Source organism: Chenopodium quinoa, unplaced genomic scaffold, assembly GCF_001683475.1.
Source record: "Chenopodium quinoa cultivar QQ74 unplaced genomic scaffold, ASM168347v1, whole genome shotgun sequence".
NCBI classification, from domain to species: domain Eukaryota; kingdom Viridiplantae; phylum Streptophyta; class Magnoliopsida; order Caryophyllales; family Amaranthaceae; genus Chenopodium; species Chenopodium quinoa.
This window is the reverse complement of record NW_018742204.1, coordinates 1,585,872-1,613,726: the sequence shown is the minus strand read 5'-3', so window position 1 is coordinate 1,613,726 and position 27,855 is coordinate 1,585,872. Positions and strand designations below refer to the sequence as shown.

General features: G+C 38.0%; 1 protein-coding gene across 1 annotated transcript; it reads right to left on the bottom strand.

Moving 5' to 3' along the window:
* Positions 1 to 15,149: 15,149 nt before the first annotated feature.
* Positions 15,150 to 16,563, bottom strand: LOC110681584. Its single transcript, XM_021860879.1, has 2 exons — positions 16,243 to 16,563; positions 15,150 to 16,151 (listed from the first exon to the last, which is right to left on the bottom strand). Exons 1-2 carry the CDS (start codon positions 16,561 to 16,563, stop codon positions 15,150 to 15,152), a joined length of 1,323 nt encoding a protein of 440 aa, XP_021716571.1.
* Between the last annotated feature and the right edge of the window lie 11,292 nt (positions 16,564 to 27,855).

Below are 27,855 nucleotides of genomic sequence, written 5' to 3'. Positions count from 1 at the left end.
GCTGAAGAAAAGAACATCAAATTAATAATTTATGCTCAGAAATTGAGCTACAAGTTCAAATAAACTGTATCGGCAGCCGCCCACAAGCGTAAAATAACAGCTGCCGAAATACGTACAGAAGCAAAAAAATAAACTGTTTTGTACGACAAGGCAAGCTGAAGCAAAAAACAAACAAGGCAAAAAATTCAGAAAGCGGCAAGTCTAAAGTTGAGCGCATGATGAACCGCAAGATTCTGAAGACGACTGACCGAGTTCCTATGCTTCAGCCCGAGGATCAGACTGGTCAGCATTGTTGGGCGTCATGGTGGTCTCAGCCCCAGCAGCAGAGGAAGCAGGCTTTGCACTCTGCCGAGCCTCCCTTTCCCTCTGTTCAGCCTCCAACTCCATTCTCTCAGCTTCTTCTTTGGCTTCCTCAGCCTTAAGGATTTCAGCTTCGACTGGAGTTGCATACTTCATATGAGGGTCTTCGGGATTCTGGACCCATTCAGCACATTTGGACCAGTCCAGCTTCGGCTCAGCATGAAGGCAGACTCTTCGGCACACTCTGAACCCGTTTCTGGAACCCATTTCATATTCTTCCTGGGTATAGACACGGACTTTGAGTAGAGCCTCAGCATCAGCCAACTTCTTCTGGGTCTCCTCCAAGTCTTCCTTGGATTTCTTCAGCTCATCGGCGAGCTTGAAGGAGGAACCTTTCAGCTCATTCAGCTCCTGCTGAACTTGGCAAGCCTCTGTCTGAGCCTGGGCCACTTCTTCCTTTTTGGCCATCAGCTGATCCTCAGCTTCTTGGAGCTTAGCTCTCTGAGCTTCAGCAGCAGCAGCAGCCTCTGAGAGTTGGACATCCCTAGCTTGGAGCATCTCTTCAGCAGCCATTCTGCTGGCTTCAAGAGCTTCTAGCCGTTGCTGCACTTCAGCTTGTGCAGCAGCTCCTTCCTAGATTCGGCTCTCAATGGTAGCCTTGAATTTGGAGATGTCCACTCCCATGTGCTCTTGGAGGAATTTTTCCCCTTCCATCAGTGGGGGAAAAACTTCCTTCTCCATAGCGTCGCAGAAGGTTTTGAAGGCTTCAGCAGCTTTTTTCTCGTATTCCTCACCCTTCTGCTGCTTCTCTTCAGCTGCTGCTTGCTTCAGCTTAGCAAGCTTTAACTCCTCTTCGGTTACCTTTTTGTCGTGCTCGGCAGCGTCTACCCTATCTTGTAGGGTATCTATCAGCTCTACAGTGAGAGTCTGATTGTGCACGAACTGAAAACAGGAGCACAAGTTAAAATAAAAAATAGAGCTGAATTTTAGAGGAGATAAAGGCAAGGAAAATCACCTGCATCATCAGCAGTTGGTTAGACCTGGCTGGGTCAGGAACTGATCTACTGGATTCGCCCATCCCAGCAGTGGCCTTCAGCGACCAGATTCTTGCCCTGTCTACTTCGGACGTGCCAGCAAAATCGCCGAAGTAGGCTGCGGCACCTTCTCGGTTCTGACCCCATATGAGGTCCCAGATGTGATATGGGATTGGAATTCGGGGGGCCGAGAAACCCATTTCTCCAGACGACGGAGCTTCTTTAACTTTGGATGGCTCAGCATCCTCCTTCTCAGAAGAGTCAATTATTATGACCTCTTCTTCTTCAGGGGTGAGGACGAAAGCCTCAACCTCTCTTGCAATGTCTGCCGTGAAACCCTCAGCACTGGGCATCACGACATCCTCATTCTTGTGCTCAGCAGCACTCTCCTAAACTTCTTCTTGGACCCCTCCCTTAGATTCGGGAGTTTTCTGATCCACCTCCATTTCAGGAGGTGGCAGGGGGGTCTTTGGAGGTGATTGAGGTGGTGGCCAGGGAACCCTCGGCGATCCATTGCCTTCCTCGGGTTCCCTTATTTCAACACCGATGGTCATCGGCCTCCGCTGAAAGTCATGCGGGCCGATGATGGCCATTCTTCGGCGCCTTTTCTGAAGCGGCTGCTCGTCCATGTCTGAGTCTGAAGACTCTTCTTGTATCTGGTCTTCGGGACGAACAGGGGCTTTCCCTTCTATGTGTCTGTTACTCTCTTCAGACTTTAAAAGACAGGGGGGAGGAAGAATGTGAGCACAAAAAAAAAAAAAAAAAAAAACAGAAACAGACACAGTTAAGTCTGAAAGCTCACCGAGGTCTTTAGCAAAGCCTCGTCTTCTTCAGCTGCCCTAGTTGCAGCTTCTTCTTCAGCAGCCCTGGAGGACCCTTCTCCTCCTTCACAAGCTTCAATAACCCGTGCAACCTCTTTGGCCGTACGGGCAGCTTCAGCTTCTTCGTCCAGCAGCTGAAACCAGGGATCTCTCTTCTTCCACCAAGGCTTCTGCCTATGATACAGAGCAACAGCCTCAATTTGGAAGTGGGAAGAGTCTAGATGAACTTCCCTATGCCTCGGTTCAGTGATAGAGGGGGCCCGATCAGTTACAACTCGTTCTCGATTGACGCCAAGACGAGCGTAGTTAATGCCGACGTTGGTCTCGTCCCGCTCTGAAAAAGAAAAGGGGAAAGGTCAGTTCAGTTAGGTTGGCACAGCATAAAAAAGCGAAGTGAGAGGAGAAAAAGAGATAATTTAAAATCCTCGGCCCCAGCCGAAGAAGCTTACCATCCTTAAACTTTCGGCTGAGGCCGACAGCTGCTAGCATGTTCTCTTGGAAAACATAATGCGTATCGGGGAGCCAAGTCTCCGGGATATGCTGCATTCGGCCGCTGCCCCCCCGGTTCGGCAGCTTGCCGAAGATATTCTGTTGATTAAGGTTTGGATCTGGGCCGTTATCTGCGGGGGGACCTAGACTTCCCATGTCGGGATCAGGCTCAGCAAGGTACCGGGGAGCGCTGAAGATGCAAGGGTGGCCCGGGTCCGTGGGTGCCCTAACCCAAATCCATTGACCTCTCCAGTCCTTGTCTGAAGAGTCGTTCGGCCACATGGTTAGGTACTGGGGCCGAGACTCAATCCGGTACCACCCAGAACCATGACTTCCGTGCCCACTTTGAATATTTGGCACTAGCCGATGAAGCTTTTTGAAGCAGTGCAGGTTCGGCACATACTTGAAGAACTTGCAGACCCATAAGTATGTCATCACCCTTCGGATGCTAGTAGGAGTTAGCTGACATAGGGAAATATTGTAATGGATCAGCAAGTCTCGGACGAATACGTCCAAAGGGAACCTCAGCCCATACTGAAGTTGTCTTGTGTACACCCCCACATACCCCGGGGGTGGACGATGGATTCTATCGGATGCTACGGGCATTCGGCACCAATACCCATCAGCTTCAAGGATGCCGTAATGCAACTCAATTTGTTCGGCAAACCGATACTGTTCGGCATTCTCCACCCACCATGAGTAGGGGCGGTTCTTTATCATGGTCGAAGCTACTTCGGCATCCTCCCACTCTGAAAACCCGGGGAGGATATCCCAAAGGACAGCGGGAACTTCATCGTCCCGCCCAGAAGCGCTCGACCCCTCCGTTCTCTGAGGAGGAGCCGAGGAAATTGGAGTCGCCCTAATCCCTTCAGCAGGGTCAGACTCTGCTCTTTGTCCATTCCAGGTCCAAATCCTGTTCCTAGGATCGGGAATTGGCCTTGCTCTTCTTGGAGCACGGGCTCTACCCCTAACTCCTCTCGCCATTGATAATTTCGAAGAAAAAAGTCGAAACAAAAAGGGAAGGAGTTCGAATTCGAAGAAAAATAAACTAAAATCAAAGGAATTTACCTTAATCTGAAGCGAAAGTTGCCGATTTACGAATTGGTAGTGGCAAGTCTCAGTTTCTAAGCTTAATGCTCGGGGAATTTGCGAAGTGTTGATGCAGGTTCTTGGATTCTCTCGAGAATTATGGGTTTGTGTTGGTGAATAAGTAAGGAGAGATGACGCGCCTCTGATTATATCTCCAGAAATGGGAATACGGGGAGTCCGCGTTTCAATTTCTCTTAAATACCCCACTAAGTAACCGTTAAACACACGACCTTGCGATTAAACTGCCCATTATCCGTCCAACTTCCGCAATTATCCGCCTTAATTGTGGTTATCTCATTAATTACGGTTTAAATTCAAATATTTGGATTAATTAAATCATTCACTTCCCTCCTTTTCTGATTAAATCAAACCCGACCCGTCATCCTTCTAAATCGGGTCTGGGGGGCAAGTTGTTTGGGTCCAATTTAGTCCAATTGGGCTTAGGCATTAAATGATCCAATTAAAAGCCCAAGGTCAAGGTTCATCTCTCCAATTGTGCTAAAGTCAAAGATCAGTCCTCAAGGCAAGCCAATTGGGCTAAGGCCCAACTTCTCCATGCATGAAGAGGTATAAAAGCCATCAATATTACATTTGTACATTCATTCAAGCAAAGCCTCAAGCAACTAATTCTCTTGCATAGTGTTCTCTTCCTACGCACTGTACTGACTTTAGCATCGGAGGGGCCTTCCTCGGCAACACCCCCGAGGCTAGTTTACGTGTGTTTACTGTGCAGGAAACCTTTGGCCCAACATTACTTGGATCGAATCTAGTCTTCACCACTTCATCGGACCTTCGGCAAGGTCCCATTGTTTTCACCCGAAACACTTGGTATGCCAAATTCAATTGGTGGTTGAAATGGTGTTGCTGGCGGTTTTTGGTGGTGGTTAGCTGCTGTTATTGATGGTTAATTTGGTTGTCATTGTTGGGATTAGAACAGAAGCAGAGGTGGTGCGATTTTGGTGTTGTTGATGCCGCAGCTGCTCGGGCTTTGTGATGGATGTGAGTTTCGAGTTGGTGGGAATGTGTGGCAAGTGATGATTAAGGGAAGCAGGGGTTGCTATGTTGGTTGCGGTGGGATAGAGGTGACATACGACTAGGATTGCACAATGGTTGATGTTGCGGCTGTAGGTGCGAAGATTGGTGGTGGCTGGTTGAAACAGGGGATTTGTGAGGGCTAGTTTGCGTGGTTTCCTGTCATTGTTGGGTTGTTGTGGCTGGTGGTGTGTGGTGGTAATTAAGGCGGCATCTTGGTGAATTGGAGCAGGGGAATTGGCTGGTGGTAATGGGTGAGAAAGAAGTTACGTGGGGAGCTAGGAGCAGGGGAGAAGTTGCTGGTGTTGTTGGTGTTGTTGAGGGGAGCAGGGGAGATTGGTTTAGTTGTGTTGTATTGCAGATTGTTGTTGGCTGGTGACAGCAAGTAAGGGAGAAGGGGAAGTGAGGTGTAGGATAGGTGGTTGTGTGGTGAAGGATAAGAGGTGGGCAGCAGTGTTGGTGTGTGAGCATGTGAGGGAGTTGAACTTTGCTTATTAGAACATTTGACCTTGGACTTTCGAATATTACTTTCAATATAACCAAGCCCTCGACCCAAACGTTCCTACAAACAAAACCAAACACGAGGGTAGAATCGGAAATAAAATAAAATAAAACAAAATAAAATAAAATGCCAAACTAAAATAAATAAGAAAAAGAGAGAAGCTAGAAATTATTAGCTAAAAATACGAAAATAAACTAAAAACTATTAAAAACTAAAAAATACTCAAAATAAAGATCAAATAAGTAAAATAAGAAAATGAGATAAATAAAGCCTAAAACTAGGAAAATTATTAGAAACTAAACCGAAAAATAAGCATAAAAATGCCCTAAAAGTGACATAAAAGTCACTTATCAAACTCCCCCAAGCTAAACTTTTGCTCGTCCTCGAGCAAATTAACACAAAACACGAGAGAAAGGGAGTGAACTATTTAAGCAAAGCTAAGACACTAAAGGAGATAAGAATGTACACTAACTCACTTTTGTAGGAATCACAGTCAATTTTAGCAACTAAAGATAAGCCCTTTAAACCCCTAGATCGCCCTAGAGGATGAGTGTGCTCTCGTGAGGGTTTCCTAAGAGCTTAACCCACAACTCTAGACAAAAACCAAGGCAAACACAAAAAGAAAAGAAAAGAAAACACAAAAAGCAAACACAACCACGACCAACATAACATGACAAGGTTTAAGAAAGCCAATCAAGCTCTAAGGCGGAAAATACTCCATTTGGACTAAAAAAGAAGAGACATGCACCAAAGAATACTCACCTTTCTCAATTCAAAGAGGGAAAAAACGTTCCAAGATGCTCATAGTTGAAAGAGAAAAACCTAAGCTAAGCATAGAGAACTAGATAATTCATTCTCTGCCCTAGCCCCATCCAAGACAGTCCACGTTCTCTCGACTAGCTTCAAATAACCCCCTAGTTAGCTTCTCACGATTCCACGAAGGAACCGGAAAAAAGATTCAATTTGTGGAATTAGTGGGTCATCCCGACATCTCAACTATGCATACTCTCTCCATATGGTTGAAATCTATCTCCCTCCATCGGAATTTGACCTCTCCCCTTTAAAGTCTAAGGGTCTTAACTAGGGTTGTAATATAAGGAGAAGGGTTAAGGCGGGGTAAAAATTTGAAAATTTTGGTAATATTTCCTAAGTAAAGCAAAAGGGTGATCAAAACTCAAAAACAAACTCAAGAAATCACCAAACATCAAACAAAAATACCAATAATGCTATCTCCCCAAGCTTACTCAACACCAACACTCCATAAAAACAAAAATGAAGTAACGCTCCCCCCAATAGCTGGAACGAAGCATTGTCCTCAATGCTTAACTTAGGGAAGAAAACGAAACCTACCTTTTTTTTTTTTTTTTTGAAAATCTTATTTGATGTCCTTTCCTTTTTTTAACTAAGGACAACTTTTTCTGGGATGCATTTGCTTTATTACACACAATATATACAATTTACTTTCTTTCTTGGTAAATAGAGCATAATACTTTCTCATTTTCATTACAACACAAAACAAATTCTCAAATTGAAATGCTTCACAAACTAAGGGTTAGGGAAACGAAAGGTCATAAGGCTTGTAATGCGGATCATAATAAAGAAAGGGAATTGGCTCAAAGGGTTAGCAAGAGGAGAAAATGCGAAATAAAAACAAAATAAGTAACAAAACAAAAAGAAGATAAAGAAAAATGAGAAAAGGGTGCCCTTTTCCTCCCCTAGAGTTGCTTGGTCATGACCTTGGGAGTTAGAGGACAACACAAGGATGAAGATATTCATAGTCAAGGATCCTAAACGCCGCTCAACAAAATTGATGAAGGCTTGAACAATTTAAACCTCACAAGGGATGGGAAGTAAGCAAATACTAACTAAAGAGCTTCATATCCACTATTGAGAGCAACACCATCTTACCACTTTCCCGTGAACTAAGGGTTTAAACGTCCTCAATATTTCTTAACCTTGCTACCTTAGCTTAAAATTTGTCTATCTCAACCACAAGCACTCTCAAACCGTGTAGGCCATCATCAATTAGGAAGAAAAACATTCTTTGGCACATTATCAAAGCAATCAAAACCAAATGCATGAGAAAATTCCAAAACAAATTCATTTCATCTTTCCATAGTCACGTTTTCCATAAAAAAATGGAAAACCAAACAAAATAAAGAGGAAGAAATAAAAAAGGTTCACAAACGAGGCATAAAATCCAAAAAAGTCCCAATCGTCATACAAGTGATCATTCGATAAAAACATCAACGATCCCAGGTTTCATAGAACCAAAAACAAACATCCTCGAACCATTAAACTTCTTCCTAAACTAGTCCTAAACTAAGCACTCAAAGAAAGAGTAAAAGATTAAAAATAAGAAAGGTCTCATCGGGAGGTTAGCTTAAAAGAATAAAGGAGCATAAAATAGAGTTCACCAAATGTCATTCCGCTCCAAACTTCCAAAAAGAAACCTATAAGTAAAGACAAGACAAAAAAAAAAAATTAAAAGAGAATAAAGAAAGAAAAAAAAAAAGAAAAAGAAAGGAGGGGGAGAAAAAGGGTTAGAAATCCTCTGGGTTGCCTCCCGGGAAGCGCTTGTTTATGGTCTCTAGCTTGACCCTTCACCACATTCAAGGTGGATTAAAGAATATCACCCTATCAACTTGAGGATTGAATAATAGATGCCCCCAAGCTTGAGAACTAGCACTCCTTGAGGTCCCACATCACCATAAGGAAAAGGAGGGGATGAATCTAGAGCCAAAGGTGGCTCATCTTTTCTCTTTTTCTTCTTCTTGTTGTTTCTTCTTCTATTTTCTCTCTTCTTTCTTTTCCTTCTAAAAGGAGGATCGAGCTTGGAATCCTCAATATTAGAAAGGGAAATCTCACCATCCTCAAGAGAGCCTTCAAACCAAGCGGGAATTTCAAGGAATTCATCATACCTCATTGTCACCTTATCATCACATGGAGGTAAGCGCTCATTAGCCATCACACCATCGACCACATCAACTCTACATACGCTCACCACCATAGGGCTCTTCAAAAAAACATTCTCAACTAGCCTACACGGAAAGGGAACCGGGCTTTAAAACTTGTTTGGTTCACTAAAATCTAATGGCTCCTCATTTTGTTCTTGAACCTTTTTCTCAACCACATCCTCTACAACCTTGTCCTCCTTGCTCTCATTCTCCTTGCAAGTTTTGGGTTGATAAGTATGTGAGGGTTTAGTAGATGATTGTAAGGGGAGTTTTGTGGTTAAATGGAGAGCAGAAATTTTGGCTAGTTGGGAATCAACAACTTCATTGTGAGATTTGATCTCTTGGAATGGTTAAGTGATAATTTGACGTTGGTGAAGAATTTGGGTTTGTGTGTGGTCGGGTGGGGATTTTTCTTCATACGCTTGAGGACATAGGTCATGATGTTGATTTTGAGAGTTCTCTACTTGGTTGGAAAGGTAGGAAAATTTTTTAGTTGGTGGATTGATAAGAGGTCCATCTTGGGGATAGGAGTTTTCTTGCCTTGGAGGTTTTTGAAGTTGTTGGGATTGAGCTTGGGTTACAAACTCTTCTTCCCTCAAAGTCAAAGCCTTACCATGCTTTGGATTGAACACTCTACAATAGGATGCATTATGATCCATCCCACCATAACGAGCACATGAGAAATCATTGATTTGTGACGGTTTTGAACCCAAACCAACACTCGATTTAAACTTGGAAAGACCTTCATTCAAGAGCTCAACTATGTGCTTAAGTTAGCCGACTTTCTCTAACTCACAAAGATCTCCTTGCTTCCCTTGGGACCTTCTTTGGCCTCCCCAAGAATATCTAGTAGCCACTTTTTCAATTGTAGCTTCAACTTGACTTTGAGAGATCTTAATCAATTGATCACCGGCACCCGCATCTAGATTGGTCCTTGACATTGGCTCCAAGCCATCATAAAAGAATCTCATGAGCAAATTATGGTTGAATTCATGATGAGGACATGCTCTAATCAAATCCTTAAACCTTTCCATGCTTCCCTAAGATTTTCATCCGGTTCTTGCTCAAAGGAAGCTATCTTCCTCCTCATTTTTGCGGTTTGCTCATCGGAAATGAACCTCTTGAGAAAGGCCTTCGCAACTTCCTTCCATGTGGTGAGAGAGTTGGGCTTCAAAAGCTTGAGCCATTCTTTGCTCTTCCGGTGAGAGATTGTCGAAAGAGATGCATAAGAATGTAATCTTGGCTCACTTCATTGGTTTGCATCATTGCACACTACTCAAGGAATCAGTCCAAATTTTCAATAGGGTCTTCACTTGCAGCTCTGGAAAATTGCTCAATTTGTACCATCCTAGCATATTGTGGATGGATAGTGAAATTATTCTCGGTGGTTGGGACAAGTATACCACTCGTGAGCTCATAGATTTCCGGATTTCCAAACTCCCTAAAAAGAAGGTCATCCTCTTGCCTTGCCATATCTCTTTTTGAATACAACAAATCTAAGCACACGATTAGCAATGACAAGTAGGATCAAACAAGCAAAATAAAAAAATAAAGCAAATAAAATGACTCTAACAATAGCAAAAATAAATGTTAAACAAGCCGCTTCCCCGACAACGGCGCCAAAATTTGATCGAGGGTTAGATATGTCGTTAAACTACTACCCTAATCAAATTAATCATTTATATTCCTAAACTACCCTAATATAAGTATAGGGGCATGTAAAAGGAAGATCACTCATTCAACATCAATTTTAACTAATGCAAGAGTTAAAAAGGGGAATGTTTTTGTTGGTTTTTGAATAAAGAGCACTAAAACTACAAATAATCAAAGAAAATGACGATTAAAATCAAGAGAGAACAATGCTAGGGATACGGGAGTGTCAAACATGATTAGAAAGAGGGGAACAATAATGGTTATCATGAAGAACATGCCAAAGAACACAAGATTCTACCTAAACAATTCATTCTCATGCAATATTCTAGGCAAATCAATGAAAAAGGTCTATACTTATAAGGATCATTCTCATGCATCGTATTAGTTACAATCAAATCAAGAGAATAAAGAAGCACAATCCATAAAACTCCACTTTAATAACTCATTCTCATGCAATCATTAAAATAGAGATGATCTTGGATCATTCTCATGCTGGTGTTGTTGAGGGAAGCAGGGTAGGTTGGTGTTGTTGTGTTGTGTTGCAGATTATTGTTGGCTGGTGATAGCAAGTGAGGGAGAAAGGGAAGTGAGGTGTAGGATAGGTTGTTGTGTGGTGAAGGATAAGAGGTGGGCAGCAGTGTTGGTGTGTGAGCATGTGAGGGAGTTCGACTTTGCTTGTTAGAACATTTGACCTTGGACTTTCGAATATGACTTTGATTATAACCAAGCCCTTGACCCAAACGTTCCAACAAACAAAACCAAACACGAGGTTAGAATCGGAAATAAAATATAATAAAATAAAATGCCAAACTAAAATAAATAAGAAAAAGAGAGAAGCTAGAAATTATTAACTAAAAATACAAAAATAAACTAAAAACTATTAAAAACTAAAAAATACTCAAAATAAAGATCAAATAAGGAAAATAAGAAAATGAGATAAATAAAGCCTAAAACTAGGAAATTTTTTAGAAACTAAACCGAAAAATAAGCATAAAAATACCCTAAAAGTGACATAAAAGTCACTTATCAACCCTCCAACCGGATTTGCATACCAAGTCGGAGATAGCATATTGGTGTTGTTATTCTTGATGATGTTTTTTTTGTTGTTGTTGTTGATGCGGAATTTATTGTTGTTGGTGATGTTGTGGCGGCTCTTCTTCTTCTTCTTTTTCTTCTTCTTCTTCTTCTTCTTCTTCTTCTTCTTCTTCTTCACCCATCTCTTCATTATCGTCATGGTAGGGTGGGATATGACTCAAGGGGATTTGCTAAATATTTTCCACATTCTCACGATGGAGAGAAGTCAAGGAGGGGTTAGGGAGATAACACCAATGCTTGTTATCCCTAAGCTAATCTAACACCTTGTCATCATTGTTCTTTGCCAAAAACTGAATTTGCTGTAATTTTTTGATGTCGAGGTAGAAAGAATCAACATCTCTCACCAGAGTACAAGATGGAAAATAGTGATTGAGCTCAAGGTTGGTCACGAGCCTTGTGACCATACTACCACATGGAATCTCGCCAGATTCCCTATCTTGCAAACCTTGGCAGTACTTCACAAAGGTGTACCCCAAATATAACCAACCTCGGTATTCCTCACGAGTATCCAACCAAATAATCTGAAGCTCTAACTGACTCATTTTGCCTAACTCTTTCTTTGGGAATACCGAATACCCCAAAAGCCGATGGAGAACTCGGGGACAAGGTTGGAACACCTTACTAATCTTGGCATACCAGGTCTCAAAGTCACCACACTCGGTAATGACATCCCACCATGATTTTTGATCATACTCATTGTTGAAAAAGAGCTTGGGATCCAAAATATCCGAATTCAGATCGAAGTGAAGAGCCGCATCAAAATGGTTGTTGAAGAGTTGAAATCGAACTCGGTAGTTTCCTCCCTCAACTACAACAAGATCCACCGTATCCAAAAACTCCAAAGTAGGTTGAACATAAGTACGGAAGCTACGACTCACAAATGTTCCCATGCGGAGGTTGTTGAGCAACTTCCTTAGATCTTCATCAATTCCCAACTTGATCATATCCGGTTGGGAGTAATGTCGGGAGGGTTTAAGGGAGCAGTTATCTTTTAGTTTGGTGAATCTTGCTTTTTGGAATTCACTACGTGAAAAAATGAAATTGGCACTGGTTCAAACCCGGCCTAAGGCAATGGTTTGAACCAGTGCCAATGTGGGGGTTGCCAATTACCCCCCTTTTTGGCACCAGTTCAAAACCGGTGCCATAAACAGGTTTTGGCACCGGTTAGCCGGTGCCAAAAATACTCAAAAAAAATTTTATCCTCCTTTTGGCACCGGTTAACCTGTGCCAAAAATGTCCAAAAAAAAATTTTTTTATTTTTTTTTTGCTTTTTTTTCACATACCAATTAAATCAACTGAAAAAAATAACAATCACAACAAAAATCGAATTGTTTCAATATATATAATCCAAAATTTACAATACATAATCAAATGCCAAATTACAATATAGATCAATTACAACTAACATATAAATAAATAAAAAAAATTACATTATAAATCATAAAAAAATTATAATATACTCGTAAATCAAAAACAAAATTACAATATGAACATATCAATATTCTTGCATAATCTGTACCTGCACTAATTAAAACAGAAAAAAAAATCCATTGGTAACAATAAGCTTAAGAATAAAAAAAAAACCCAGAAATTCAAGTCGAAATTAAAATCGAAATAAAAGTTTGAACCAGAAATTCAAGTTTGAACCAAAGAAAACCCAGAAATTCAAGTTTGAACCAAGGAAAAAAAAAACCTAGAAATTCAAGTTTAAACCAAGGAAAAAAAACAGAAATTAAAATCGAAATTAAAAAAAATAATCAAAAACAAAAAAAAACCAAAATTGAAATCAAAAAAAAGAAACCAAAAATTCGAAAAAAACAAAATCAAAATCGGAAAAAAAAACCCAATTAAAATTGGAACCCAAAAACCAAAATAAAAAACAAAATCCCAGAAATCGAAAACAAAAACCAAAATCAAAATCAAAATCAAAATCAATATTGAAAACCAAAAAACCAAAATAAAAAAAAAAATCCCAGAAATCGGAAAAAAAAACCAAAATCAAAAACCAAACTCAGAATTGAAACCTAGAAAACCAAAATTGAAAAAAAAAATCTCACAAATCGAAAAAAAAACCAAAATCGAAAAAAAAACCAAATATGAAAAACAAAACCAAAATCGAAATTGGTGAATCGAAAACAAAAACAATTAAAATCGAAAAAAAAAAGCCAGAACTTGAAAAAAAATCCCAGAAATTGTTGTTGATGTTGATGCCGGTGGTGGTGCTCGAACTTTGTGGTGGTGGCGGCGACTGTTGTTGTGCTAATTCAAGCTTTGGTTGCTGCAGATCTAAGGGGAGAGGAGATCGAAGGGAGAATATGAGAGAGAGGAGATCGATAGAGATGAAAGAATAAAGAAGAGAGAAGGAGAGGAGAGGAAATGGGGGGAATGGAGGCGGATAGAACTTAGGGTTTAATGCTCCGTTTTTTTTTTAAAAAGGTTGGACCGGTTCAGTTGCACCGGTTCAAACCGGTGCCCTTTGTATTTTTGGCACCGGTTTGATCTGAACTGGTGCCATTACTCTTGGTCTAAAATCCTGCACATTTTTTGGGCGGTTTTTGGCAACGGTTTGGTCTGAACCGGTGCCATTTGGGGGTTTCCTTTTTGTATTTTTCTACTAGTGATTGGTCGGTGATTCGTAATTTGGGAATAGGGGTAGGTTGGCAAGGTTGTGAGGTAGAGGGGGTAGGAGTGGGTTCTTCAATGGTTACGTTGGTCTTTCGTTTCTTGAGAAGGTTTTTTATGTGTTTAGACATGGTGATCCCCCGAAGATATTAACTCAATATCCAATCACACTACACCACAAAAAACACAAACCAACACTTCAAGATGCCACAATCACACTCCTTTACCAACATCGCCAATCAACAACTTACTACCAAAATCAAACAATCTCAAGTTTACACAATCACCACCAATTAAAATCAACAATTGCTTCCCAATTAATCACCAATCACAATGAAACCAAAAAACTAATGCTCAACAAACCGATATCATACTACCAAAAATCCGATTTCACCAATTCTCAAAAAACATGCTCAAATTAGTTACAAAAACATCAAACAACACAATGTGAGGCAATAACAATCAACAAACAACATAAATAATCATCCAAAATTCAATATCAATCATCAAAATCACTAAAATTCATACTACTACTATTCACAACCATGAACCATCTATTACTAGAAACTATATGATATAATAATGCAATTAAGAGTAAAAGAAGATGATTATACCATACAAGGTGCAAGATTGAAAAAGTTTTGGCCACCAATTCTCTCAAAATTTAAAAACCCCAAATTGCTACAACAATGGATGAAAGAGATTGGAGATTGAAATGGATGGAAGTAGTGTATTCTTTGTTGAAAATGATGAAAATGTAGGAAGATTTGATGATTTTTGATGAAAATTTGGTTGATTATGTGATAAAATTTTATGAGAGGGATTTAGGGTTTGTGCGATTTGTGAATGAGTGAGAAGTGGTGCGCTCGAGTGTGATAGGGAAGAAGGAGAAATGAGGAAAAGAAAGGGGAAAGAAGAATATAAGGTACGGCTGCTGCAGGGGTGCGCGCGGGTCGCGCCCACGCCCGTGTATTGTCACAGCGCCCGTGCCCGTGTCGCGCCCATGTCGTGTGCGGCTGCGCCCTCCCTTGGAGCGCCCGCGCCTGTCAAAACTTCAATCTTCTTGCTTTTTTGGTGCGTTCATCTATGGGCTTTTCGCTCAAAATCATTCCGGGGCTATTGAACCCACCAAATACGGTAGTTTCTAAACATGTTGAATGTGGGTTCAACATCCCAAAATAATGCTAGCACCACAATGAACTCACCAAGTTCAAACTTCTTCAAATTTTAATACAATTTTCCTTATCTTACCTCACTAAAATTTCTCACCCCTTTTACCTCAAAATTCGATAAAATCGAACATAATCTCATTAAAAACCGCAAAACACCTTTCCATTTCTCGTGCTCATTTGAATTAATCCATTTCCATGAATTCACCCTATAAATCCAAAAGAAAAACAAGTGAAAGAAAAGAAAATAAAAGAAAGAAAATCAAGAAAATAGAAGTCAAAAGAAAAGTTAGAAATCTCCGGGTTGCCTCCCGGGAAGTGCTTGCTTATGGTCCTAAGCTCGACCCTTCCTCCAAATCATGGAGTGTTAAAGGACACCACCTTATTCAAAGTGGCGAAAGGTACAAATTCTCTTCAATTTTTAGCAACTCCTCATTGTTGCTTGATGAAACTTCATTTTCTTGAACTTCAAAAATAACTTTCTCATGCTTCAACTTCAATCTCATTCGCTTCTTCCTAGAAGCCCTTGACTTCTTCTTGGCCTTGTTCCTTCTTGTAGACGGTTTAACACCATCAACTTCCTTGGAACCATCATCCTCCTCTTGAGGACAAAGCTCAAACCAATGCGGAATGTCAATTACCTCTTCGTCCATAGCCTTTGGAAGCTCCTTTTTCTCTTCACTAACTTTCATGCAATCCAACCTCACAAGCACATCATCAAAAATCTCATGAACACCATTAGTTGATGAATTAATCACACACACAGTATCCAATGAACGAAGGGAATTATTATTCATGGTTCCTTTCACAAAAGACAAGGATTCATGCATTGGTTTTAACTTAAAACTTTCTTTTTCATTACCAACTCTGAAAGTGGTACGGCCTCCCTTAACATCTATTAAAGCTCTTGAGGTAGTTAGGAATGGTCTCCCTAGAATAATAGGAATGTGGTCATCCTCTTCAATTTCTAGCACAATAAAATCTATGGGAATTGTGAAACCACCTATCTTAAGGGGAACATCCTCAACTCTTCCTTTTGGGAACTTAATGGATCTATCAGCCAATTGCAAGGTCATGTTCGTAGGAAGAAGTTCTTCTAGCTTAAGATTCTTAAACAACGAGTAAGGCATAATGCTAACACTGGCACCTAAGTCACACAATGCATTTTCAAACAACTTACTCTTGATTTTGCAAGGAAAGGAGAAATTACCCGGATCTTTCATCTTCTTTGGTAGGTCATTGTGAATCAAGGCACTACAACACTCACCAAGCTCTACTGAATCTATCTCATTGCACTCTCTCTTGACTCTCAAGATATCCTTAAGGAATTTTGAATATCTGGGCATTTGGGTCATAGCTTCGGTGAGAAGGATAGAAAGATGGACCTCCTTCAACATGTCAAGGAATCTCCCAAATTGTTCATCTAATTTGTTTCTCATAAACTTTTGGGGATATATATGGAAGGTTGGGTTTTCTCACTTCCTCTTGCACTCTCTCAACACTCTTCTTTTTCTCATGGACTTCCTCTTTTCTCACACTCTTTGACACATCTTTCTCTTTTTCGTCACTTGAATCACTGTTATTCTCATCCTCCTCACTAATCCTAGAAACTCTCTTTTCAAACACTTTTCCACTCCTTGTGGTGATAGAATAAACGGGTTTCTTAGGATTAACTCCTTGAGAAGGTAATGAAGAGGGGCTATCACAATCTTTCAAAGTGTTTGCTAGTTGAGTGATTTGGGTTTCAAGCATCTTATAGTGTGTCATCATCTTATTAAACTTCTTATCACTCACCGACATGTAAGTTTTCAAAATTTTGATTTGGTTCTCGATGATCTCCTCTAAGGTAGTCTTGGAAGATGGGGGTTGAGCAAAACAATTATCACCATTGCCTTGAGGTCTTGGAGCAAATCCGGGTGGGGTGCCCTTTGGTTGTTGTTTTGAAAATTTCCCTTATTTTGATTGTTCCAATAACTTCAACCTCGATTGTTGCCAAAATTTTGGTGTTGGCCACCAAAACCATGAGATTGGCTTTGATTTCCATACCCTTGGCTTTGGTTTTGATTACTATAACCTTGATTGTTATAGTTACCTCGGAAGCCTTGATTTCCTTGGTTCCTATAACCACCATTGTTGTAGTTATTAAAACTACCTTGTTGGTGAGTATTCCTATTCCCAAAATTCCTTGGGCCACCAAATCTTTGTCCATTGTTATTATTGGAAACAAAATTCTCTTGCTCACTGTCATTGTTTTCAACATCATCACAATGTTCAAAAGCATTTGGACAATTAGAAGAGTCATGGTCATAAGACCCACAAACATCACAAAAGACACAACCACTTGGCAGATTACTTGAGGTAGAATGAGGAGTAGAGTTAGATGGTGTGATAAGTCGTGTATAATACATATTTTTAGAGTCTTAATAGGTAGCTTCCAAGTCTAGATTAGTTGTTCATGGATTATTTTGGCTTTATTTGATTTAGTTGTGATCATATGATGCTTTTATGGGTAGATTCATTGTTTTTGATGTATTTCAAGATTTAACGAAGATTTTTGGAGGTTTTACGAAGTTGTGGATTGTGATCATAGCTTGGAATTCACCTATAAGCCAAAGTTTGAAGCTAAATTCATTAAAGGGTATTCTTCAGCCAGGCACGCCCATGTCACCCAGAGACATGGGCATGTTAATGTTTTTTGAGAAGGCAGTAAGTTTGGAAGTTGAAGTTCATCTAAGGCACGCCCATGTTCATCTATGGCACGCCCATGTGGAGTCGAGTGTTTCGAGCTAGCTGCCATGTGCTAAGGGAAGCATGCCCGTGTTGAATGTGGGCATGCCCATGCCTCATCGAGTGATGTTGACCCAGCAAGACATGCCCGTGCCAATATGAGACACGCCCGTGTCTTTACGAATGTCGTAGCTGCTGTGAGTGCCATTCCAGCGAGACACGCCCATGTCAGAATTTGACATGCCCATGCCTGGACGAATTTAGTCGGTTTAAATCCGATTTCTTTCTTTAATTAATCTTATCTTTTATCCTTCTTATAAATACTCTTGAGGATTATATTTTTCATTATCTATCATCTTAGAACCCTAGTTTTCTCTCTAGACTATATTTTCATTGTAATTAAAGATTATGCACTCAAGTTTCTTCATTTATCTCTCCTAATTCAAGATTTGATATTTTCTTATTCTCTTTAATTTGTTTTCATTATTAATTATGTTTTCTTTAATTCTTGTTATTGTATTTATTAATATGAGTGAGTAGTTCCCTTATTCCAAGATCTATCGAACCCGAATATGATTGATGCATGATTTAATTCTTTAAATTCTCTAATGATAATTGCAATTGATATGCTTAATTGATTGTGCTCATGCCAATACTAGATTAGGGATAATTATTATTGTTATTAATCCATTGTTTTAATCGCAACGGGAGTTGGGTTTTAACGGGTTTGAATAAATCAATTATGGGTTTGAAGTTCATCACGAGAGTAGTTGAATGATTGATTAGGAAGTTATAGTAATGTTCTCAAAGTCTTTAATTTACATGATTCCACAGAATTAGGCTTGATTGTGATTAGGGAAGCCATTGATAACTCTGGAGAGACCATTGGTACTGTATATGGATTACTTTTCCTCATTAATTAATTGAATTATATGTTAGGGGTAGAACGACTATTGTAGTAATTGTATTCGTGGTAATGCTTGATCTTGGATGTTTTTTAGCATTAATTTTCATATTACTTAGATTTAATCGTTTTAATTAGTTCCTTAGTTATTAATTCTCACTTATTTGATTTGGTTACTCGCTTAGTGGTTACTTAAGTCTAGTTAATTAGTTGAACCATAGTCTCTTGGGATCTGACCCTTACTTGCCCGTCTCCATAGTAGTGGTCTTGTTAGGTTATTTTTGTTAGGTATGCGACAAGCCTATTGTAAGGAGGGTGAACCCATTGTAGGGGGTCCTTCCTTAGATGCCCATGCCCACTTCAAATCCTAGGACTTTACACTTATTAGGGTGTATTAGGATTTGAATTCCTGACTATTTTGGAGACCTTGAATTAAAAATGATACTTTCATCACGCTTTTTTGTAAGAAATAAGTAGGAGTCGCCAATGAGTTTTAAGAAAACTCATAAACCTCGTTCATGCCTTTCCCCCAAGTAGTGTTCAAGGGATAATTAGCACGAATAATAAGTTTACCCATGCCCAAATTGGTCTACATAAACTAGAAATGAGTTTGGAGCGAGAGTACTAAGATAATGTCCCCTTTAGAGGGGAATCGTTATCTTAGCTTTAGTACGACCTCTACTAGCTCTTCCTTTATCACAATTTCATTACCAAACAATATATGCAACGTGATACCTAAAGACTTAGTTAGTTGATTTTATTTACAAGCATTAATCACGTAGGAATTACATTGCAAAAGTTGTTATTCTTATGTAATAATATTCGTGAAATAACAATAAATAAACAAGATTCGCCTTGTCTTAAGTGATAAAACAACAATTAATTATTCAAATTATAGTCTTGATTAAATAAAGAGTACTATGTGAATTAATCAATTAAATGTTTGTTTAAATTGATCAAACAACACTAATTAATCAATTAAAGTTATTTAAACAATAAAAGAAAAGTGATTTATCTAATTGCTCAGGAAAGTAACCGTTCTTCTTTTATGTTAGATCTTTGCTTAATGTGTTTATGGACATTCTTTCTTCTTTTTACCTCCAAGGACTTCAATGGATTCAATTAGGGTTTGAAAGTATTTGGGAACAAAGAAGAAAAAGTAGTATGATAGTAGGCGATGTTGAGAGATTAGGGTTTTAATAATACTAGTGTTCTAATTCTGAATTTTCTGTCCACGTAATGCTGAACGAAGACCCCTATTTATAGGCGTAGGGATCTAGGTTTAGGGTTTAGAGTCGCGCCTTAAGGTGGCGCGCGCAACTCTTTTAGTCGCGATGGGTGCCGCGCGCATCTCAATGAGTCGCACGCGCAAGGCGCGCGCAACTGATTGAGTTGCGCTGGTTTGCGGTTTGCCTTATACGAAAACGCGTTTTTAAAACTTCCATAACGTTTGATTGCAAAGTCGGATTAATTCGTGTGAGATATAACTGGAAAGATCTAAATGTCTAATTTCCAATGCCGTTAGAATCAGTTTAAAATATGTTATTGATCAAACATTATGGCCGTTGTAGTGCAAGGGTGTCGGTTTTAGGGCCCGTTTTAGTGTTTTAATCATAACTTCTTCAATGTGGCTCGGAATTTGGCTTATAATATACCGTTGGAAAGCTTTTTGAAAGGGCTATCCATCTTCATAGTCCTTGAATGGTAATTTGATATTTTGTTCATTTGTTTGGCTCGGTTTTTCAACAATGTAGGTACCATTGGATCCAATCATTGCATTTGACGCATTTGGGTCCGTTATTAATCAAGTTTAAACATGTATGAACACGTTTTATGCCTAATTAGTAATAGAAAAAGGCTCTAAGATAACTTGGTATCAAATATGGGTTTTAACTTACTTCATAACGCTTTTCGTAGTCCAAACACACTTCAACTTTGATCTAACATGAAGAACGGATTTTAGTAACATCATCGCACTTCCTTTCAGGATAAGAGGCCAATAGTAGGTGTCTACAGTTAGCCCCTACTTTGATTGAGTCTAGAATAGACGATGATCAAAGTAGTCAAGGAAATAAATCCGAGACTCATTCCGCAAAGTTCTAAAAGAATAGAGAATCTTTCAAAAATGTTTAATGATGCCGAAACAATCCTTGGTTTGCTAAGTGTTTGAAACAAGTAGCTATTAAGGCTAGAAAAAGTTTTTGCTAGTCTTAACACGCTAAAGAATCTATATTGATCCTTTGCAATTGTAGAACGCTTTTACAAGTAAAGGTGTTCTGGGTGATGTCAAGTCATGAGAAGAGATCGGTTTTAAAAGGATAAAAGGGGAAGATTTCCTCTCAATCGTGTCATCGTTGGTCTAATGTCCCTCCATATGTCATTGAAACTTTAGCCTGACTTTAACAAAGTAAAAAAGATGAAAAGGGGTTTTCGGTATTCGAGCCAAAATGGTCCGGTATTCGAGCCGGATGTCCACAAGATAGAGATACATGTCTTAGGACTAGTGGCATACATCCAAATCCAGTGAGAGGGAAGAAAGTCAGCAACTCTCTCAGCAGTTTTGTCCACAAGATAAGTACATGTGTCTCAAGAATGGGGGCACATGACTACATAGGCGCGACATCGTCTCGTCGCTTCTTTATACAGGGGGTTATTTTGACACCCTAACTGTCCGGTAAGTTAGTAAGCTCACTAACTACCGTATTTGCTTCCATTCAAGAAGTGCATGTTCCTAATGGTTCGGCACGCCAGTCGACTTGTGAGCTAACACCTACAGTAATTCTCTACCTTTTAGTTATGAGAGGTAGATCTCGTAAAGCTTGGGCTGAAGTGAAATTTTACGCAACACCTACGTCGTACAATTTTGCGCCGTACGATACACCTTTTGCATTTTTACGCTGCATGACAACGCCTTCCTTTTTTCTTCGGACGTGAAAAAAAAAGAAAACCTGGACATTTGTAACGTCAGTATAGTAAAATGACAAACTTGTCTATGGGTGCTTTTACGTAAAACACCACCACGGAACGTCTTAAGGCACTCTTACGAAAAACGTTCAAAATGTATGCTTAGGGAAGGAACAAAGCACGGTGTGCATGCAAGAATGATGCAAAAAACTAACAAAGAAGAAAACAAACTACAATATGCAAAGCAATTTTAAAAGATTTTGATAGTTTGCGTGCCATTATGTCTAATTATCAAACAGATTTTAGTAACCAGTATCCTTGCGCAACTCACTAGCTCACGTTGGCTTGACGCGTGCATCGTTCTGAGTTGCGCTGGTATGTCACGCGCAACTGATTCAATTACGCGCAGCATTTAATTCAGCAAAAAGAAATCGCTGGACGCGATTTTCATTTTGCATTCTCTCGCCTCCCTTTTCGCCATTTTTGAACCATTCTACCTCTAGAAAGCTTGTTCTCTTTTGATTTTCAAATCTAAGGAAAGTAGATCTCGCTCTTAATTCATATTTTCCATAATTCGTTCATTCTTGGCTAAATTTAGGCGATTTTCAAACCGTTAAACCCCAAATTTTGAATTTGGGGGTTTTTTATTTGACTTGTTTTCATGAATTTGTTTATTTGTCGTTGTGACATTTTTAAGCAATATATTGCAACAAATTTCATGTGAAGTGATAAAGTATTGATCCTGTATGAGCATGTCAATCAAGCATATATGTGTGTTTTTTTTGTTCTAATTTTTAGTTTGTGCTTGATCTTTATTTCCCTCTTTTTTGCTCACATAGACTATACTTGTTAATTTTAATGTAAATTGAAGTGTTTAGAACAACAATTATGCATTAAAATTATAAATGATATTTTGAACTTTTATAATAGCATGAATTTGTTCTTATGACTCATTTTTTTTTCATGCGTAAGTTGCAAAATTGGCTTTATCAATGATAAAAATAACCGATGGTTATTATTATTCACTTATAAAACTGTGATTTCAAGATTTCCAAAAAAACTAGGAATTTCTTGAATATATCATCGAACTGGAATAGTTTTGCTATACTTCGGGCTTTTGAGCCCCCATTTTATGTTTTCGAATGTTGTAGCCCCCGGTGTTGGGTGACTTCGATATTTGCTTGTAGTCAATAATTAGACCCTTTCATGTTGCTTAAAATGGGTCTATAAATCCCATGTTTTGTCTTATTATGATAACAACTAGGATCTTGGAAACGATTAAGCTAGTGTGTTTAACCATTTTCTTACCATTCATAGTTTTAACAAAGAAATTTTCTAAGTCTAGTAATATTGGTCATTTCATTAGAACAAGTAAGGGGAAAAATGAAATGGTGAAATTTTTCGTCTATTATTGTTACTTTTGAATTCTTTCTTTTAAGTTCAAATTTTGTCGCTGTTTTGAATCTCGAGAAAGTAGATTTTATACTCCTTGCGAAATGCCAATGTGTGCAAAAATGGAGAATAATTTTTAAATGAAGACTCGTTAATTTAGAATTTAGGAGTCTTTTGTTTGCATTCTAACTCATGAAATTGTTTGTCTTATGTTAATAAAGTGTCTTGATACAATTTTCATGATGAATAATTGAGTACTAAACTATCATATGAGCAAGTATGTATCATGAGTTTGTTTCTTTTTCTCTATACTAGTCATACTCTCTAATCTCTAGAGTAAATTGAAGTATTGAAACAACAATTATGCACTAAGATTAATTTTTGAAGTTGAACTTGAAAATGGCTCGAGTATGTAACCTGTTTAACGGCCAAGTTCAGTTGCAAACTTAGTTTTCAAAGGAACAACAACATGATTATTATATCATTTTCATACGTTTGAAAATTGTAAGGCTCGAGAACTACGTAAACCATTTGTAGTTTAGGCGATTCTCGAAAGTAGCTCGAATGGCATGAATATCTCATTTTGTTTTTTTGTTGATATTGGAGCCCCCATGTGTCGGTTTATGCGCATTCTTGCTATTTCGCAAGTCTTGGAGCCCCCAATTGGGGGTAAATTCTAATGAATTTCTATTGTTTAGGCCATTCATATGATATTGAGATGGACCTGTGTATATGTCCTATTTTTGTTTTTGAAATATTAAGGACAGTGATATGGCTTTCACATTTTATTATTTTCAAGAAAGTAAGTTAGTTTTTTGCTTGTTTATAGACAAAAAACAATTGTGTTTAAGGTTTAGTAATCTTACCTAATGTCTAAACGTTTGTAAAGATCATTGAAGTGATTTTATTCTTCAAAGTTGATTTAGAACATCAAATATTTTCTTTGTTCTTGTCCATCTTTGATTTTGGTCTTGTAGGTGGTTCGATTACCATCCCTTAGCCAATAAGCGAGAATAAGTTCGAGTCAAGAAGAAGTCGAATCTTAATTCATTCCTTTTGGAAATATTTATGTATATACATGTATTATCCAAACGGTTATTGAGAATCTGAAAATTTATTTATTTTGAGAAAACAAAAATTCAGAAAGGAAATTTTGAATACAATTTTTATTAGAAACATGTTGTTTCGAATTAGAATTCAAAATTTGAAAAGGGTCCAATAGTTTGTTTTGAAAAGAAAACTTTTCTAGTAGGCAAAAATCATAATCATATTATTTTCAAAACTAGAACCAAAATGGAAAGAAAAGTCTAGCTCGTAATTGAGTGTGACTTTTTTGTCCAAGATTGATGAAGGTAAGTTGTAATTTGCAACTTATTTCAACAAAGATATGAAAATGTGAGAAAACTTTTGTATATCCAATTTTGCCATCTCTCCCTTTTTAGTGTTTGTCATCATTGTCATACTTTAATAATTGAAAGTAAAGTTCTTCCAATTAAAAAGTGTAGTAGTTTGAAAATGAATATTTACCAAACTTTGGTTTGATGGAGTGTTAGAATAATTTATAAAATCATTTGAATCACTTTCCAAAATATGGTCTTATTTCAAAATGAAAGTTGAGGTGAGACCTATATTTTTGTAGCCCCCAAGTGTAACCTTAGGTGGATTTTTCAATTCATGTATACACATGCTAGGGGATGTTTCTCATGTTTATTTGAAGCCCCAAGGTTTGTATTTTTAATTTGTGGAATATTGCATTTGTTTATCATGAATTGTTTGATCAAGTATCATATTTAATTATCTTGGTCAAATAATAGGAAGTGGTATTCTTCCCTTTGTCATTTAAAGTTATTAAGATGGTTCGTAATAAAATTTGAATGAAATTGATTTCGCATCATAAATAGCGTGTTCAAATCTGTAAATAGAGAGAAGTGGGGATGTCCTAGCTTTTTAGCCCCCAGTTTGATGCAAAGAGCAAAAAATACTATACTATTTTTCGAGTATTTTAGTTGCCAAATGGGAGGGATCATCCCGACTTACCCCCTTAAAAAAGAAATGAACAAAAAATATGGATTTGTATAAAAAGGAAGGGGAATCCAACTTTCACATAGAAGAATAAAGAAAGAAAATTAGACATGTTTTTGAAAAGCAAGGATTATTGACTTAATATTTGAATCATCGTGATGACTTGGAAGTGAGGTATACGTGTGATAGCGATGACGATCAATTTTTTCATGTAGCGATCATGTTCAATCAATATTCCTCGCTTAGAGAAGATGGAGATATCCCACATATGCGGATATTTAAGTGAGAAGACCATTCTCAAGAGTTGTAAAAGACATCTAGAGTTGACGTCGAGGTTGTCGATATATTAAATCAATTTATTGTATTAACTCGTTTTCTTTCTAGGCAATGTATATAGAACTTGAATTGCCTTGGTAATAAATAACCCTATTATTAAAAGAAAATAAGATGATTGTTTGTTTTTTTAAAGTAATAATCATCTCATTTTTCTTTGGCCCAAGATATGGAAAACATCGAATTTAGTTTGATTCGATTGCTTTACTAACATGATATCATCAAGCCAATGGCAATCAAATCATCCAAATCATTTGATTTTTTTTTATTTATGATTTTGTAATCATAACTCAACACTTCATGCATTTTATATATGGGCATGACTACTCAATAGTAGGTCCATATGTGCAAAGGCCTAAGGTTGGTCATATTTTCATGGAATGATGATTTTGGTACATGGTTATGGTCTACCTCAAGGAGGACCTTTCCAAGGTTGTAACGTGGCTAGGCTTGGGGTTATGAAGAATGGATAGGCTCAAGTATACTCCCTAAATCCCTTACTTTTGGTTCTTATTAAATTAAAACATTTCTGTTTTGTGTGGCAACGTCCTACATTAGGTGCCTTTTCCTTGTCCTCTTTTTTTTTTTCTTTCTCTCTTTTTTTTCGACAAGTTTTGTTTTGGGTTTAGAACGATTTCTTTCTTTCTTTTTCATTGGATCTTTCCTTTTGGGTTTAGATTAACTTTGTGTCCCCTCTTATGTTTCGTTCCCCCAATTTCCTATTTGTATCTCTTTGCACCATTCCCATCCAAAGGTTCAGAGTAATGTAGATTGAATAATAAAGGCTCAATTGACGAGGCTTAAAAGGGGTGCCAAAAGATGGATTTTCTCTAAGGTTAAGAACATGGGATTATATTTATGGAGTTTCAATTTGCCTCCTGTGTTGGTGAAATCATCATATCCTTTCTTTTTAGGCCTAAGATGGGCCTCTTTTCATTCAATACATCTTGTAAGCCAAAGCTCATCAAGATTCTTAAAGTGTTGAGTATGTATGCCTTTTGATATTGTATGTTTGTATTTATACGTTTTATTTAGTTCAAGTCAATAACAATAAAGAGATTGAAAAGAGAACAAGGTAGACGTACTTGAAAATATATCTTTTACTCATTAATTAACGAGAGTACAAAATAAGTAGATTCGACAGCATGAATCTCTTAGTCTATCATAAAAAACAAAGGAAAGAAACAAAACAAGACCTAGGGTGCTACATCTTGAATTGTTGACAACTTCTTGAGATTGCGTCTTCGCGCTTTGTCCATTTCTTACGTAGGTGAAATCCTCTCTAAAAATCAAGTCCATTTATACGATTCATGGTTTCATTTATCAAGTCCCTTTCAGTTAATGTTCCTACAGTATAGACATTTTGAAATGTGTCTAAACCAAGGTATTGTAAATAGCACTTGTATGGTGGAGACATATTGTCTATGAACTTTGGGACAAGTTCATGATCCAGAGGTCTTTGTGGAATAAGAGCAACCTTTGTTCGCCACCTGGAAAAGAAGTCAATGAAGCCTTCTTCTTCCCCTTTTTTAAGCAATTCGAGATCGCGCAAGGTAGTTGTGAGCTCAATGTTATCTCCATATTAGGTTAAAAACGCTTTTACAACGTCACTCCAAGTGGAAGTTTGTTTTTCATCGAGGTTATAAAACCATGATCTAGCAGTTGGGTCCAATGAAAGAGGAAAAGTACATGCATATAGGCTTGGCTCAACCCCTTTCAATGCCATAATTCAAATAAAGCTCATTAAGTGAGTTCTAGGATTGTCTGTAACCATAAAGGTTGGCAAATTCATAGTCAAGAACTTTTTCTGGGAGAGTCTTGCCACTAGGTTGTGGTGCAAGCTCATAATTGAAGTACTTATTCCCTGAGTTAGCTCGAAGGACAAGTTTCTCCAAGGCCTCTACTCTTTCGGCTCTTGCTTTGTCTTGTACAATGTTTTCTTTTTCTTTTTCTGCTTTTATTTTAGCCTTTTCTGCTTTTTTATGAGCCTTCATTTGGTCTTCTTCTTCTCGTAGGGCCTTTAGGTTTTGGAGTTCATCTCTAAGTTTCTCCAATGCTGCTTTGTGACCTGTGATTGGACTAGTATGCGAATGTGGAAGATGATCTAGTAATGCGTATCACAAGAAATTGAGCGTGTTCACTTAAACCTTTTCTTCTAAGCATTCAAACAAAGAACCAAAGTCAAAATGATTGTTTTTTTCTTTTTTTTTTAATTCTTGTAATACGAATTCACTTTAAGCAAGTTTGTTGATGAAGAATGTCAAAAAATTCACGAACAATCATTAATGGAATGTCATGATTTGTGTTGACTTCAACAAGGTAATCATCTAAGGATTTTACTTTAAATGAATTGTTTTCAAAAAAGGTAGAAGAGAAAGTTAAGAAAGTTGGATTGAAAATGCTCATCAAATTTTAGGAATATTAATCACCCCGAACATACTCCTTTGAATGATCAAATATACTAAGGTATTTGTTGATCACTTAGATTGTAATAGAGATCTATATCATTTTTTTTTTCAATAATGATTCTCATATTGCTCATCTTTAAAGGATAATATTTTACTATTTGCTTAAAAAGAATGATGGCCTCCGAACGTAAAATCCAAGAAATAATTAAATCATTTTCTCGGTTTTAACATTCATTATCTTCTCTATTTTTTTTTAGAATAATATTTTTTTTGTATCATACTCTCTCTTTTTTTTTTTTTCTAAGAACGACATTTATTCTTTTTTTTTCGTTCTATTTCTCTCTTTTTTTGTGTGTGAGGCAATCATCCCAAGTAAAGTTCTCGGGATTTTCTTTTTAAACC

Bases quoted from the DNA above. Each gene is read 5' to 3' on its own strand.
- LOC110681584 (XM_021860879.1), bottom strand. From the start codon at position 16,563: ATGTCGGTGAGTGATAAGAAGTTTAATAAGATGATGACACACTATAAG. The intron at 16,152-16,242 runs GTGAGAAAACCC...GACATGTTGAAG, and splicing joins TTGAGAGAGTGCAAGAGGAA to GAGGTCCATCTTTCTATCCT.